Below are 17,055 nucleotides of genomic sequence, written 5' to 3'. Positions count from 1 at the left end.
CTATACTACCTACCTACCTAACTTCTGACATACTTACCTACCTACCTACCTACCTACCTACCTACCTACCTACCTACCTACCTACCAATCATCAACTATCTACCTAGGACAGAAAATGTATTCAACGTGTATTTTGACTTTCTAGTTTGGTCCGTGTCCTATCTGCTAACATGGAGGAGGTGGGGACCTATACTGCAGCCAGCCACTGGGTGGCAATGGAGACACTTTGGCTTCACTTTCATGGATCTGTCCTCTGTCCATCTTTGTATTTGTTCTATAAAACAGACGGAGCTTAACGTGGCAAACGATCTGAGCTGCGTTATCCGACCTGGGGCTAAAGCGAGTGAGTTCATTAGCCAATCAGAAGGGACACAGAAGCACAGCTGACCTCAGACCCGAACCATGTGAGGGAGCTTTCTACAGGAAACTGGCGACGGCCCAGTGGCCTTGTTGATGTGGTCGCCTTGGCCCGAAGGTTGGATATGGATCCCACATGGTTCCATGGTATCATCTGCATGAAGCGCTCCAGTCAGGGGCCTGTGACGGTGCGTCCTGCAGGGTAGTCTCTCTCTCTCTCTCTCTCTCTCTCTCTCTCTCTCTCTCTCTCGCTCTCTCTCTCTCGCTCTCTCTCTCTCTCTCTCTCTCTCCCTCTCTCTCTCTCTCTCTCTGTTCCATTGGGAGAAGCGTGTAAGATGTTTCCGAGCTGGAAAACAAATTCCTGTCTTGAAGTGCCAAAGATAAAATGTGCCGACCTTGTGACAATTAGCCCGGTTATGTTATGTAACAGTTGTGAGGGAACTTACTTTCCTCTTGTATAGGAATAAGTAAATTTCTGTTTTTACTTTGATTGGATTGTGGATTTGGCAGCGGACCAACCGGGGGGGGGGGGGGGGGGGGGGGGCTCCACGCAGCTTGAAGAGAGGAGGGACGACCACAAATGTTGAGGTTAGCAGGCAGCTCTGTTGATTCTGGGCTGGAGTTTCACTTTTCATGGGTCTGAGAAGTTTAATGGTTTCTTTTAATGGTATAACTTACGCATTTGGGCAACGGAATGAGAGGAAGAAGAAAAAAGAGAGAGAGTTGGACATAACTTGGTTTTATTTTGAACATTAAACAGTCCTGAGCTGCGTTTTATGACCGAGAGTCTCGTCCAACTCAAACCACCTCGGAGCTGAAACACGACGAGCTCCGACACCTTCACGGAGACTTAGTAACGTTCCTTCTGAACAGTAGAACTCAAACTACACTTGAAGAAAAGAACAAAAGGCTAATTTGGTGTTTTATTTGTTGTGCATTTTGATTCATGAGCGAAAGATGTGTGGAAAACCTTGAACATGACGTGTAGGCTGAGACCAGGAGGAGGAAGAGGAGGAGGAGGAGGAGGGTGAAGACAGGAGCGTCTCCAGGCATCAGGGACTCCCTCCTCTGGTGAGACGGACAAACGTCCAGACCTGCCTGCACCTTCAGATTCACATCCTGTGTAACTCGCACCTCATCACAAACCCAGCGGAGCCACCCTGATTGTTTTCACATACAAACTCTGGATGTTAGTTTCAGTCCCAACTCGGCTTCTGAGAAGGGAAAGTATCTCCCAGGCCACATGACAGGGTTTCCCTGCTTCTAATCTCATCGTGACTCAGCGTGAGGTCCCTGAATCCCGTTCAGGCCACATTAAGATAAATCGGTTCCACTTTTGTGATTCACAGAAAGGTCATTAAGCCACAGCGAGCTCCGTTATTCGGCACTTTGAGGCCGTTTCGCGATTTGTATTCATGAAACCTCAAGATGACGTCAAACACCTTCAGATGTTCGCAGGGTCTCGTAACACCTGTCATGTGGGGGCGTCTTACAAAGCGTGTTCCTCACAGTTCGTCGTCCTAAAGGTCAAGTTTGATTTTCTGTTTCATTGTCAAGAAATACTACAAAAAGAACAAAACCTACGATGATCTGATCCTAGTAAAGCAAACAGCACAAACCTCCACTTAGGCCCAACAGTCTATATTAATGTATTAAAGTTCTACTAAATTACACACGCTCATAAAAAATTGGTAAATATCAAGATCCATGAATTATTCCCTGGTAAATCTGTGAAATTGTCAAAATTCGTCATCTCACAATGTTAAAGAAAGTGAAGTAAAATCCGCCCTTTAGTCCGAATCTGTGCATAATTTTAATAATTTCTTACTTGGCCCATTCCGTGTGCATTGGAAAAACAAAAACTACAATAACGTCCCTGTTATATTTGAATCTGACACGAAACCATACAAGAAAAACTGCAGCGAGAAAAGAAAACATATTTATTAATCATCATCACAACATTGACATCAACACAATTCTCCCTTTTTTGTTTTGAGTGAAATCGACACCATTAAATAAAACAGGTTGATAAATTAAAAAAACTGGTTATGTACAAGCAAGCATGTTATTATAGCATCATTTCATGTTTTGTAATTTCTATCACATAAAAAAAATAAAAAAAATCCTGTGCAAACAATTTCAGTGGTGATTAAAAGTTTAGTGATTATTTATGGAAACCTGGACTTTTTCTGTTTTAAGCACAACAAGATTCATTTTTTCTTTTTAAAAAAAAAATTAAAATAACTTTGAAATGAGGCCGGACGTGGTCGTGTAAATTTGTAAGTCGCTCATTATTTACACTCGTCGTCGCAGCAGCAGTGAAATGTGGAGACACAGACGTAATGAAACTTTCTTTTTCTCAATGTGCAGTCGTCACACGTCACAATATTCACATTGTTAGTCTTAATTTGATCCGTGTTGCATTTCACAGCTGAACTGCGAAGGTTAGTAGCAGTGAGGACATCAGGAGAGGAGGGGGTGGGGGGGGCAGCTGGACAGTGGTCACAGGGGTATTTTCAGTTATGGCTTCAGGTCACCGTTACAGTGAGTCATCATGCAATGCTCGAAGCGTGGCCGGTGCGGAGCGGCCACATGAGAGGCTGCAGATTCCTCTGCGGGCGCTCGGCCGTCCGGGAGCCGCGGCCCCCGGACGGCCCCCGGCTGCAAATAGCCCGACGCTCCTCTGTGGCTGTTGTGGCCGCGCTTTCACAAACAGGACAAACTCCGGAGCCCGGGCAGAGAAACACAAGGACAGATTTAACATCAGAAAACCACAGGTCACTCGAAAAATAAACAGCCGCACCTCCTCCGCCGTGTCGGGGCCGCAGCGTCGGCCGTGACGCACAAACAAACACACAAACTTGCAGACGTGTGTTTTATGCAAAGTCTAGCCAGTAAACTTTTACTTTTTTTTTTCTTTACCGTGTAATTCATCAAAGCCCTCTTGAAGGAGACGGTGAATCAGGTCCTGAGCGAGAACCCTACGTCAGATTCAGAGTCTAATAATAAAAAACAACTTTACTATTTAGGCGCAACTAGAAATTAGAGAGAATTTAATCTTCCAGCCCAAATGACACATCGAGCAAACCGAGCGAGAGACTTTTCCACTCGTCTCTACTTGACCCACATCATTTACTTCCCTCATTTGGAGTCTCGATCTGTCACAATAGTCACTTTATTATATTACATCGGATATGTTTTGCATCTGCAGCTTTTCAAACTAACTCATAATTCGCTGTAGGTGAGTTATTAATACAAAAGCAGCCGTCAGTTAATCTTTGCATCAGACACAGGAAGCAAGTAACACTGCTTATTAACACAAACTCAGGAAGCGACCTGCCCCTGGCGCTCTGTCCCTCTGTCACATCCCAGAGGAGACCTCTTCAGGAGAAATTAGAGGGGATGAATCCATGTTTGATTCTCTGTTCTACGTGCAGGCTCCGCTGGATGAAGACGAGGGGGGGGGTGTGGGTAACGAGGCCCGAGGATCCTCGCACTCTTTTAAGTGGTCAGTTTGGAGTAGCTGGGCGGGGAGAAGCGTCTCCGCAGGTACTTGAGGATGTAAAGGGGCAGGCAGCTCACCAGCGTGATGACGGTCACCTTCCACAGGAACGACAGCGTGGCGATGAAGTAGATGTCTGGAGACAGAGACAGAGACAGAGGTCAGAGGTCAGAGAGAGACTCTGGACTAAATGTTAACATCTGCCGAGGAACGACCACGACGGAGGGATTCATTAAATGAGGTGCAGAATCTAATAAAAGGTTTGTTTCACTCTCTCTGCAGCGATTCCCATAGAATTGATCAGTTTATGGCGGCAGCAGGCGGCAAGCGGTCCAAAGGGTGAAAGACAAGTTCTCGCATGAGGGTACGAGGAGGTTTGAGCACAACTGCAGCTGAAACTGAGGTCTGACTATCTGCGTGGACGGTAAAAACTTAATGCACATGGCGAACAGCGCTAGTTCACAATGCAACAATCAAGTAAAACAGCAAGTTAAGAGATCTGTTGTTTTAATAACTTGTTTTGGGTTCATTGCCTCGATAGTTGACGGAGAGATGGAATCATATCATTTGAATGAAATCACCTTTTAACAGTTTCATACAAATTCCCTCGGTAGATAAAAGTGTGTAAACTTCACAGGCAACAATAGCCTTTAAAGTTTATTCCAGTCGGACTTGAGGACGGAGGCAAAGGGTCCAGAGGAGGTTTGACCACATGATTCACGATCCTCAGTGGTGGCGATTGTCGGCTGAAAGTGGAAATCCACACCGCACATAAAGATGAAAATAAGGGCGTGCAGAGCTCTGGGTATCGTGTAGGTCACGAGTCTTAATATGGCAACAACTAAATTGGGCTCGTTTTGTCAGCTTTAGTCAGCTGAAGTAAATAGAAGCCGAACAGCCTGGCAACACGCAGGCTGGAGTGGAGTAATGTAAACACAACAACAATACTCTGGGTAATAAAGCCTGTTTGTGTTTCTGATTCTGTTCCTGTCTGACATTCGGGAGAATTTCTATTTCCGTGATGAAGTGTTTTCTACCTTTTCGGTGATAAACACGAGCCACAGCAGTCGCACAGGAAACTGAAGGACTTGCTGGCATTTCCTGTTTGACGGTGTGTCTGAGCCTCGTCCTCACCGATGACAGTTTGTCTCTCACCTTTAGACTTCACAACAACCTGCATACCACAGCTTGTCGTGTGAACGGGGGGGGGGGGGGGGGGGGGGGGGGGGGGGGGGGGGCGAACGCTGACGCACCACTTCAAGGTCGACCGCAGCACAAGCCCATCAATCAGGCTGCGGTGAACTGAACGGGCCCCGAGTCGCCTTCTCTCTCACACGTGTGCTCACTCACCGATGAAGTCGTGCAGGAAGACGAGCGAGGCGACGTAACAGGCCAAGCTCAGGAGCTCGCCCACGATCATGAGCCAGTGCCACGTCTGAATGGTGAGGGCGACCATCAGCAGCTCCGTCAGGATCAGGGAGGTGAAGGAAATGGCCACGATGTGGACGAACTCCGACTCGAAGAGCAGCAGCGCCCCGTACATGATGATGCTCCCTGCGGACGACAGAACACATCAGAGACACGAAGGTCAAGTTGTTCCAGCTTTTAGAGTTTTCTCTTAATCTCCAATCAGTGAATGAAATTAATTAAATCTTTATTTTGAACAAGATTTAATTTCCGAGGATCATTTTACTCTCAGAACAAGTTTTACTATTTGAATACTTTCACGATCATCTCTTTAAAAAGTTTGAAACTATCTCGTCCACAAAGAGAATTTGTTTAGTAAACTATGTAAAATATACAGTTTCTTAAGATCGGCTATAAAATGGAACATTCGTGCTTTTTAAACAGGGAAAAACTTTAAGATTCTCCTGTAAAAACACTTTTCACTGCAAATGACCCGTGTTGGAAATGTCTCGTGTGTTTGTGACCAACAAAGTCCTCAGACATAAATAAAGTTCAGGAGGACAGAGAGTGGGCTGAGCTGCGCGTCACGAGGGGAATGATGCGTGCGTCTGATTCTCACCTGATGCCTCAGACGTCCACACGCTCACATCCACAAGAGATTCTGTGAGTTTGCACTAGCACGAGGTCACACTAAATATTTAATAATACAACATTTACGATATTTTGACGATGTTTTTACTGAAAAATAATAATTTGGCAACGATTCCTCATTTCCAAACCCTTATGACAAAGAAATGTAATTTGTATTTTATAGTTTTACCATAAACTTTATTATGTATAAATATAAATAAGAAGAAAGCCAACAAGATATATTGAACTTGAATTAAGATTATGAACATATTATGAATATAAGTGATATATCTATCTACTAATTCAAGAAATCTCAGTCTGTCTGTGTGTGGCTATTGTTCAAGGCCCAAGGAAGAGCAGTGTTGGTGGGATTTGAACACGTGACACGTTCAATACTAAAACAAATGTTGAATAAAAAGGGGATCTTCAACGTATGGATCATAAAAACAGGACGTTCATCAGCAACAACGACTGATTCTCCACCTCAGGTTCTGTCGAGCTTCACTGAACTTTGAACAAACAGGTGAACGTCTCTCTGTGCAGCTGCAGCTCTTTAGTGCTGCTGTAGTTTATACTGAATATCGACCTTCTGTGATTTGCAGCAGCCTCTTCCTTACCTTGATAGATACTTATCAGGACCCATATTAGAAACGTCTTGAAGGATAGAGGTCGACCCTGTGACAGAAAACAGTAGAAGACATAAAATGAATGTTACATCTTGGATTGTGCACGTTGTTTGCTGCTTTGTGCCAATGAAACACATCACGTACCTTCAACAGATCTTTGTATAACTCCGGGTACAACATGGCAACCTCGGATTCCACGTCCTTGTCCAGCACCAGGGAGAAGACAGGGAACATGGTGTAGATGGTGGAGTAGCTGAAATAGACAAAGTGTTCTCAGTGTGGACAACACGAGATGAAGTTTCACACATCTCATTGTTGGATTCATTACAAATGCATCAGTCCTGCAGCCGATACATTCATATTTTCCCCTGCTCACATTTCAACACAGAGGAAATGCCATAGAAACGAGGCGGCCGAATGCTCTCTTGATAAGTCACAGGAATTCAGAGTTTTGCATCTTACCCGATAATCAGAAATCCCTGGTAGAGAGGGACTGAGGCAAAGTAGAAGACGGAGGAGAAAACCGCCTGGGGACAAGAGAAGGGAACTTTATTCTTCTGTTCTTATTAATGAACATATAGATGATGATGATGGAAGAGAACAGGGGCTTCACTTTTCAAATGCCACAAGCAGAATAAACCCGATAAAAAGGAGGTATAATATTACAGTACAACATGAACCTGTCATGGTAACACAGACTTTAAAAGCCAACCACACTCGGACTAGTCAATCTGCTGAATCCCACATTAAACACACAACGCCGCTGTGAACCTCACTCCGCCGCTACTGCACTGACGACTTCTGGCGTCTGTCCCCGCCCAACATATGGAGGGGTGCCAGTACGGAGCCGTCAACTCACGGGGGCCGACCAACCAGGCGGCGGCCCCGAGCCAGACGGGTCACAGCTGCGGCTGTGGTCGGCGTTAACGTGAGACATGTGGAGGAGGGCCTCCCTGAAACCCCAAAGGGCCGTGATGCAGTGAGTCATGGGCCGTCCCTCCACGGCGGGGGCGGAGGCTGGACTCGGGGATGGGAACTGGATTGGGGACGGTGTTCAGTGTGTGTGTGTGTGTGGGGGGGGGTGGTGCTCAGAAGGGCACCACGGGCCCACTCCTCTGAGTCATCGTGAGCCCCACCCATCCGTGACCACCCCTGGAACTTGTCCCTGCCTCGTTTCTCTTTCCTCACATTTAGACTTTTAGGTGTTGTGGATAAACACAAACCAGACAAACAAATTCACTGGACAGCAATTGTATTGTAAATTTAGCTCAGTTTAAATGTGGAAAACTATAAAAAAACACTGACTTTCTTACCTTTCAACACTGACTCACTCACATGCTCAGAATAAAAGCTCCACATGTTAGTTTCAGGGCTGATTATCAAAACACACATTCGACTGAATCAGTAAAACCTGTGTTTGCAGTGATTCCTCTTTGTTTATGCATCATTACTCTGGTGCACAGGAATACAAACCAGCTTTGCTAATAACATGCAGGTCCAATCTGTAATGGTGGTGGAAGAAAGAAGAAGGAAAAAAGTTCTGTTGCAATTTATTTTTCCTCTTTCTTTCATAAGTCGGTTACAGAAGAGTTTAATGTGGTTTTATGTTCCATGTTTTCTCGTGTTACAGTGTCGCTGTGTATTAAATGGTTTGATTTTTGATTAAAAATTAACCTTGTTTGTTTTTAAACAGAACAGAAAAGGAAAGCTTTCGAAAAGCCAATCTTACGTTGCACGTCAAATACTGACGTTTGCATGAATTCACTTTTTCCTAATTGCTCTGTATCTTTTATAAACGATCATAACAAACCTCGTTACCTCCACCGAGCAGAAGGATTTTTATGTTTTGACAGTTTTGTCAGCTACTGAGCTGACTTCCACGGAACTTGGTGGAAGCACGGGCCAAGAAATTAATATTTCCCAGAGAACAATTCGTGGATCTTGATGAAAGAAATTTGGAGGATTGATATATGAGTTTGTACAGATCTAATAGATTTAAATGTGGTTTCAGAAGGAAACTGTTGGTGGAGGCCGGCGCTCTTCTAGTTCTGATGAGATGATTAGTTCCCGATGGACAGAAATATTTTTCTATTTCAAAACAGTAGCGATATTGAATTAACATCTGCCGTTTCTACGCTACTGCTCCGATAAATATAGCACATTAACTAATACAGATGTTTTCATTTGTGCTCAGTGGTCTGAGTTTTTCAAATTAAAACTCACTGCTGATAAAACTGAGCCAAAGTGGTTTTTAAATGAGTTTAAATGCAGCAGATGAACGTGGATCATGCTTCTGGTTGTACACTCTACCTGCATGGAGCTGATGCACAGACTCCTGTGGATGACGAACTGGCTGAGGGCCGCAGACCTTTTGTAGCTGTTCCGACCGTGGACCATGAGGAGACGACCCAAATGTTTGAACTGAGTCACCGAGAAGTCCGCGGCCAAGGAGGCCTGCTTTCCTTCCTGTCAAACACACAGCACAGAGGACAGTGAGGACAAGTCTGTGCTGACCTGAAAAATAGGCCTCTCAGCGCTCACGGTAACATGAACTGATTTTACAGTGACGCTCGGTGTGGAAACTGAAATGAGGCTGAAAACATGTGAGCAGAAGAAGAAGTGTCGCTCGGGCCTGAGGTCTGCAGATTCTAATACGTCCTGGAAACACAAATACACTGAACACACCGTTTGAATTCATATTAACAAGTGTGGCAGCGACTAATTGGGCTTTTTATTATCTATCCATCAGTACTTCAGTCTAATCACAATTCTTGTATAATCACAATCATACAAAGCATAAGATGACATATTTAAATGGTTTGTTTATTCTGAACAACTACTCGTTAGGAAATAGTCACTTTTTAAGAGCAAAGAACCAATTAAATTGAAAAATAAACGTGCTTTAAAGAAAGAAAAACTAATTTAAGAGGTCAAAAAATTAAATTACTGAAAGAAAAAGTATAATAAATAAATAAGAAGATAATTCTGAAGGGGCCTTCGAGATTCTGTGTTGCACTAAATCACACACACACACACACACACACACACACAGACACACACAGACACACATCAGTCCACTTAACATGTCTGAGTTTTAAAAAGTCATCATGTTCCGCCCCTTCACAAAATGTCTTCCAATTATAATTTCCCCCAAATGTTGAAAACATACTGAAGATGCACGAGGTTCATGTCGGAGTAAATTTCATGTGTCCATCTTTGCAGGAAAGTCACAGAAAGAGATTCAAGGGGCGGACGGATGAGAAACTCTTACTTTTTTACTTGAGCTCAAAAGCATCCTGTCATCGTTACTTCCTCAACTCAGACAATAGATCCTCATAAAGAGGAATCATCTGTGTGCACACGTCCCTCTACATGTTTCTGAACGTGAGAGGGATCTTTACAGGAAACACAAAGAGAGAATCTGTGAGAGCGGCACGTCGGTGTGAGGCCATGAGACGGAGGGAGTCTTACTTTTCCCTCCACTCCCACGCCACAGTCGGCTTCCTGGATCATGCTGACATCGTTTCCTCCGTCCCCTAAGAGAAAACAAAAGGCATGGAAGTGTCAGGATTCACATCAGTGACTCACCAATACAAACTGTTGGTCAAAGTATTGTGTGTGTGTGTGTGTGTGTGTGTGTGTGTGTGTGTGTGTGTGTGTGTGTTTGTGTTATGAGACACTCCCTGAATCTGGCCTGATTCAGAGATCAGAGCTGCAGTAAGAGGAAGATAAAATGTCTGCTTGGAATTTACCAGATAAAAGATTAGATAACGGCGCCGAGTGATTCATGAAAAACACATTAAACAACACAATACTAAATAAACACGTAGATTGAGATCACTCTCTGCTTGAATCACTGATATCAAGCAGAGAGTTTTGTAACTAAATTAAATTACACGATTCTGTCATCACAATGGGATTTTACTGAAAAGCAAGATCGTCGTCAAATACTTTTATGGTTTAACTACAAATTGTATTATAAAAAACTAAATAATAAGTAAACACAGATACAACCAAATATATATAACTTAAATTAAGACAATAGACTTTTTAAAAAGTAAAATATAAACATAAATTGCATTGCTTCTTCTGCTAAATGAAAGGTTTGATACTGACACGTCTGTGACAGACTCATATCGGCCAATTTTTAAACAGCCAACCGATATATAGGTCGCGTGGTAATGTGCAGGTGCAGCTGCATGTTGTATAAGTTCTGCAGCGGAAATCATGTGTCTTTAAAACATTTAAATCAGACTAGTAGAATAAAGGGACAGTGACAGTGAGGAGGATATAGATAAAGTATAACTTTAACAATGCACAATTTAAAAAAGATAGAGAACAAAATCATGTCAGAAGCTGAAGAGACCGATTCCCTTTTGAGAAGGAGGAGAGAAGCTGTTGGACGGTTTTCTACTCACCGACAGCGCAGGTGAGTTTGTTGGTGCGCTCCTGCAGCAGCCGCACGATCTGGGCCTTCTGAGTGGGCGTGCAGCGGCAGCAGACCACAGCGGGGCACTGGCACGCAAGCTCCATGAACTCGTACTCGTAGTATTTCAAACAAACCTGCGACAGGCCGATCAGAGCAAACGGGTGAGAAACCTCAGGCCACCGCATGGAACAGTTAAACTCCTGCTGCAGCTCAGACAGTGACTCTAACCACAGATACCACTTCCAGACGTCCTTCACTGGCAGATATTATCATGCATCACACAGAAAATATTTCATAAGGAGCTTTAAATCAGTGGGAGGAGGGTTAGACACACACACACACACACACACACACACACACACACACACACACACACACACACACACACACACACACACACACACACACACACACACACACACACACACACACACACACACACACACACACACACACAGTGTTCACCTCAAGCGAGTCCCCCGAGATCACCAGAGCGCAGTCGTGTTTTCTCCTGAAAGCGTTGAGCTCCAGGTGGGCCTCCCCTCGCGTTGTCACCTGTGACCGTGGAAACCACATTCATCTTTGCACACGTATGAAAGCACAGACACACACAGAAGAGAAACTCCACACGAAGACGTATCAGGGACGACAATCTGTCAACGCCCCGATCGTTATCAGAAAGAATCGCAGCTCGTTTCACTTCAGCTGCAGCAAAGACAAACGTGAGAGCGACTGCATATCTGCCAGACGTCCAACTAGTGAACGATTAACTGCTCTGATAATACGTCTTAGTGTCTTTATTACAACGGGACTTCAGATAACAGCATGTTGTAAAGTTATACGAGTTTATAATCAAATCATTAAGATTCCGCTGGGAATTAGTGAGAAGATAAAATTTGATTATCGCCCTTTTTAGCAGAGCAATGCATCCCAACGTTAACTATTAAATATTTTTGTGAAGAAAAATTCAATTAAATCATGTGTAGTTACATCAATGTGCACAAGAAGATGACTAAATTAGAACTATACGGGCATTTATTAAAGTTTCCCTGTTTGTTTATTGTATGTTTAGTTCTTTGTTCCTTATCTTGTTCTTAATCTTAATTGAGATGGGAAACTGGGACGTGGGAGAATGTAAAATCAACTGAGGCTCCTCACAATTTTGTCAGTTTCAAATATAGATCTACAAATGTTCCAAAAATGCGGCACTGACGAGGCCCGGTGTTAATCTGTCAACGCGAGTTATGCTCCGGTATGAATATCCTTCAGCCGCTGACTATTCATACGTCAATCCAGATCAGGCTGTTGGTGGCCACCAGGAAACTAATCCAGATGTATGTGCAACAGGCCCAGTCAGCACTCCCCCGTCCACTGGGACAGAGGTTTTCAAGCCGTGCCAACCATTGTTTTCCTCTTCCAGTAACCGCAGTTGTGCGCAAGTTGTAACCTTCCTATATGGCAGGCGCTCCTGCTGCTCTGGCGCGGCTCCAGAGAGGAAGGCAGAAGGGGGACTATCAAAGCGACGAGAGAGCCTGAAACCTGAAAAACAAATTAGGAAGTGAGCCCTCTGCATGTTCCCTCTGGGAGTGGTTCAGCTGGTTTCTCCGCGCTGGCCGCTGAGCGAACGCCTGTTTGTTCCCTCTGACACTGGCTTGGATGCCTTCGCTGGTGGGAGGTGATTTATTCAGCTGTGGATTCTGGCTTGGGCTGCGTGCGTAGTTGTGTGGAGCTGCATGACCACGAGCAAATGGGCCTCGGCCGCACGGAAGGTGGATGCCCGTGGGTCGACGGGAGTCAGGGAAACCGTCAGCGGTGCACTGAACTGCGTTGAACTCTGCGGTACTGAAAACCTGTTACGTGCAAACAAACAGGAAGACGGAGAAGTCCTTGTCCGGCACTCACCGGTCTGAAGGTGTGGATGTCCTGGTTGCGGGTGATCAGATGAGCGTTCTTCGCGGTGCACGTGGCGGTTTCAAGCTTGTCTCCTGTCAGCATCCACACCTACAAGAGATATTGTGGAGAATTTATGGGTTTTATAAGATGCACTGATTCAGCAGAGATTCACTGAATCACAGGATTGACAAACGACATTTTGAAGGTTCATCGGTGACGTGTGACAGATTCACTGGAGCGGCTTTCTGTTAATAGTCCCAAATGAAAACTTTGAGTTACAAGGACACAGTTCGTGGACAGATACACTATTGATTTAAATGTTAAATGTATTAAGCAGATGAAATTATTATTTTTACCTTCACTGTACTGCAGTGGGGGGGGAGAAATCTTCACAATCACAGAAACTGAGCAAATTCCCCTCAGACTATTTATTTGATTTTTTAGTGAACTGACCTTTTAAATTCAGAACAAATGGGACCATGAGCACAGTCACAAATCAGCTTCTATGATTCTCAAAACCAAATGTCTCCATAAAAATGTGGTAAAATATTTTACTGCCCTCTGAAGTCTGCCGACCAGCTTCCAATTGAAATGTCAATATAATTAATTCCAATTTACTCTAGTTTTTAATACTTTAATGAGGCACTTGAATGGGTTTTCTTTACAAGGACAGATATGAAAAACACAACTACTCGTCTTGTTTCTATGTTTTGTGTTTTCAATGTGTTGCTGCTGTGAGCATGAGGCCATCAGTCAACCCCCTGCAAACCTTAATGCCTGCATTGCGCAGGATCTCCAGGGTGGGCCTGACGTCGGCCTGGAGCTGGTCTTCTACCCCCGTCAGACACAGCAGCTCCATCTCCATCTCCAGACTCTCAATCACCGTGGCCACCTTCAGAGAGCGGTCATGGACGCTGAGCTTGGCCTGGACGTACCGCGCCTGGGGGACGCAGCCGAGGGATGGGAATAGTTTGAACTGGTTTTAAATGAGGTAAAATCATTGCAAGACAAAAAGACGGAGAAAGGGCCAGGAATAGAAGGAGAAAGTATAAATATGGCCACCAGCTGTGGTAGATAAATGAAAACACAGGGAGAAGAACTTCACAACATCCAACACATGACATCCAACATGTACTGAAACCTCGATATAGAATATTTTAAGTTTCAGTTTAAATATAAACCCTGAGAACCACAACGTTTTAAAAGAGCTGGAAGTACAGAACAGACATGATCAACTGGTTCGAGCCCAGTTTCAGGGTTCCAGCTCCAGGGCAATTTTTGAGAGTGAGATAAAGCAAAAAATAATCAGAGTGTGACTCATGCAGGAACACAAACTCTGTGCGTGACTCAGTCGGTGAGTCACTGCTGCCCACCCGCTCTGCTCACACAATTATACACTTCAGTAATGGGCCTGGGGATGAAGACTGCAGGGGAGACGGCCCTGCCTTGCTCAAACAATGAGTGGGGCCTGGGTGTGTGGGTGTGGGTGTGGGGGGTGTACAGGCCAGAAGTGGTGGTGGAGGTCAGAGGTTACTCCAATTACCCAAGAACACACTTTGACCTTTGGAAATAAATATCCTTCTGCTACAGATTTCGAGAGTTTTGAGTGAAACAAATGTGCAACACGTCTTATTTCTGTGTGATTTAACTACACAATAACCAAAGAAAATGAGAGACAGTCCATCAGCTGAGCCTCAGCTCGCTGTGGGTTGACCGCTCACCTCGAAATCCTGATACTGCTCCTCTGTCAGGGATTTCTTGGAGACCACAAGGACCCTCAGACCTTCCCTCGCCATGTTTCCACACTTGAAAACAGAGAGAACATCTGGAGTCAGCAGGTAACAGCAATAAAACCACGGTCGTTGCATCTTTGATTTGTGAAAACGAGGGAAACCCACCTCCTCCTCCAGCCAGTCGTTGTACTGGACGATGCCGGCCATCACCACATCAGCACCCTTCATGTAGAATGTGATCTCCCCGGTTGATTCATCCTACAAAACAAATCGTCTCAGTTAATTCAGTGTGAGACAGGAACAGGATATAAAAACCTGACAAACCCCAACATGAAATACCCGAGTACGCTTCGCTGAGAAGAAAATTTCCACTCAATACCCACGTGAGCCAACGTGCGGCTGGGAGAATTTTGTGTTGCCTAGAAATGCGTAACTTATTTTGATATTCACAGAGTTTGGCTTGAAAATATTATCGCGAGGAAGTCAAGTTTCAAGATCCCAGGCTTCCTGACTCGTAATCCAGCCAACACAAATAGAGTTAGTCATCGGACTTAGTCAGAGGTCGCTGTAAGGTAAAGTCTTCCTCAGATAATATCCTATAAAATAAATATGTTTTGGGGGGTTTTCATGTGAAAGTCAGTGTCGAGTACTGAGCAGCATCACAGCTACAACCACTGACTGTAACTGAATTACATTATCTTTTAGATGTATGCTTTTATTGTGAAAGACACCTATATCCTATATATATATTATACTGCTATTTAGTATACTACAGTGATTTTATACATACTCATATTCATATTGTACCTACCTATATAATTACAAAAAGCTATATATGCTTATGTTTATGTGTATTTCAATACGTCCATATACTTAATGCACAAATACAGTTTTTACATCCTGTGGTTTAAAAACTTTACTAAAGTATGTTTCTCTACAAGTAATATTTCCATCTGTAGTGAAAAGTGTATATTATGTACATACTCTCTGCATTTCTGTTTTAATTCAATATTATATTTTACTGCCTATTTTATTCCCCCTGGTGTGAGATCAATAAAGTTCTTATTTTTAAAATCATACACAGAATACAACAGATAAATGATAATGCATGAGAGCTACTGTAGAGAAATCCCCGTGGCTCTCACTCGCACTATGATGCCCATCCTCTTGCTCTCATAGGTGAAGGGGAATATCTGCAGGATGGTGAAGTTCAGGATTTGGCCAGTAGGGGTCCGCAGCTGCATGGAGGACTGGTCTCGTCCCACCAGTGTGAGACCGACACTCTCAGTCCACTGCACCAGCGACACCTATCAACAGAGTAGAGACAATAAAATAATATATGTAAATATATGCCTGTAAATAAAGGAGGTAAAGACCAGCAGACTGCCATGTTGTTGTTTTTTATAATATTATCATCGTTTAAGAAGAGAGAAGAGTGACCACTGCTCTGGTTTCGGTTATTCCCATGAAGAAGCCATTATGTCAATATGATGTTCCATTACGTGGATCACACAGAAAGCAGCGGAGACACTTTGGAGGAGAATAGCTGGTCAGAAAGCACAGTCGCCATTTAGCTTCAAATCAATAGCTCCAGCGTTTCCAGTACTCACAGCTATCGATCGATAAACTGAAGGAGACGTCCGTTTCTGAACTGAAAACATTGTTCCTGCTTGATTCTTCCTGAAGGACGGAACAAACGACAGATGACATCCATTAATACAATGTGTGTTTGTGTGTGTGTGTTTGTGGGGGGGAGGATTGCCCAATAACTTCCAGACCAGAAGCCAGATCACATGACCAATTCACCATCCATCTTCTGACAGAGCTAATGGCAGAGAGGCCAAATGGACGCGCACACACACACAGGAGAGAAAAGCCAACAAACATCCCCACGTTCCAACTTTTAAAACCGCAGGATTTGTGGTTCCCCGAAAATGTCTTATTTTTGGAAATGCATGAGCACGTAGTCTGACAATGCTCTTTAACGTCAGAATCACTCTCGCTACCGTAAAGGTTTGTCATCCAGGTTGGGAAATATGAAGATGGTGCTTAGTCACGGCCTAGAAATAATCGCCGTGTGTGTGTGGGGGGGGGGGTCATGAGGATCCGGTGTCCGCCACGACAGCACCACCTTGTAACAGCAGCATCTGGCTTGGCCATAGACTTATGACTGGGCTGATAATGCTGCGTCCAGTGGCGTTGAGTCAGAACCACCACGTAGAGGACGTGTTTGTTTTACGAGCTGAAAGGCAAAGTGATTCAGATATCAGATTTCGTTTGTGAATCACACAAACTGTCATCGTCGGATGATGTGTTTGTTGTTTGTCGGCAGGATTGGGCAAAAACTACAGAGCGGATTTCCACAAGACTTAGTGGTGGTGGTGGAATATTTATAATTATCTATATTCTTCGCAGAGGTTTTATTACCAATACCAAAATGAACGCATGACAACCTTCCCTTCTTCTGCATGTGGAGAT

At 44.1% G+C, this 17,055-nt stretch overlaps 1 protein-coding gene across 1 annotated transcript in view; it reads right to left on the bottom strand.

Moving 5' to 3' along the window:
* Window positions 1-2,278: 2,278 nt before the first annotated feature.
* The window catches only part of LOC117764488 (probable phospholipid-transporting ATPase IIA), a 30,925-nt gene continuing 16,148 nt past the window's right edge, over window positions 2,279-17,055 (bottom strand). Inside the window, exons 15-28 of the mRNA XM_034590317.1 lie at window positions 15,723-15,884; window positions 14,743-14,835; window positions 14,566-14,649; window positions 13,614-13,784; window positions 12,854-12,952; window positions 11,417-11,506; window positions 10,941-11,085; window positions 9,994-10,058; window positions 8,833-8,988; window positions 6,985-7,049; window positions 6,667-6,775; window positions 6,514-6,571; window positions 5,210-5,413; window positions 2,279-3,995 (exon numbers count right to left, since the gene is read on the bottom strand). Of these exons, the coding sequence (XP_034446208.1) occupies window positions 3,859-3,995; window positions 5,210-5,413; window positions 6,514-6,571; window positions 6,667-6,775; window positions 6,985-7,049; window positions 8,833-8,988; window positions 9,994-10,058; window positions 10,941-11,085; window positions 11,417-11,506; window positions 12,854-12,952; window positions 13,614-13,784; window positions 14,566-14,649; window positions 14,743-14,835; window positions 15,723-15,884 (1,638 nt within the window). The 3' untranslated portion in view covers window positions 2,279-3,858. The remainder of the gene's footprint in view (window positions 3,996-5,209; window positions 5,414-6,513; window positions 6,572-6,666; window positions 6,776-6,984; window positions 7,050-8,832; window positions 8,989-9,993; window positions 10,059-10,940; window positions 11,086-11,416; window positions 11,507-12,853; window positions 12,953-13,613; window positions 13,785-14,565; window positions 14,650-14,742; window positions 14,836-15,722; window positions 15,885-17,055) is intronic.

This window comes from Hippoglossus hippoglossus, chromosome 7 (assembly GCF_009819705.1).
Source record: "Hippoglossus hippoglossus isolate fHipHip1 chromosome 7, fHipHip1.pri, whole genome shotgun sequence".
NCBI classification, from domain to species: domain Eukaryota; kingdom Metazoa; phylum Chordata; class Actinopteri; order Pleuronectiformes; family Pleuronectidae; genus Hippoglossus; species Hippoglossus hippoglossus.
The sequence above is the reverse complement of the archived record's forward strand: the minus strand, read 5'-3'. Positions and strand labels throughout refer to the sequence as shown.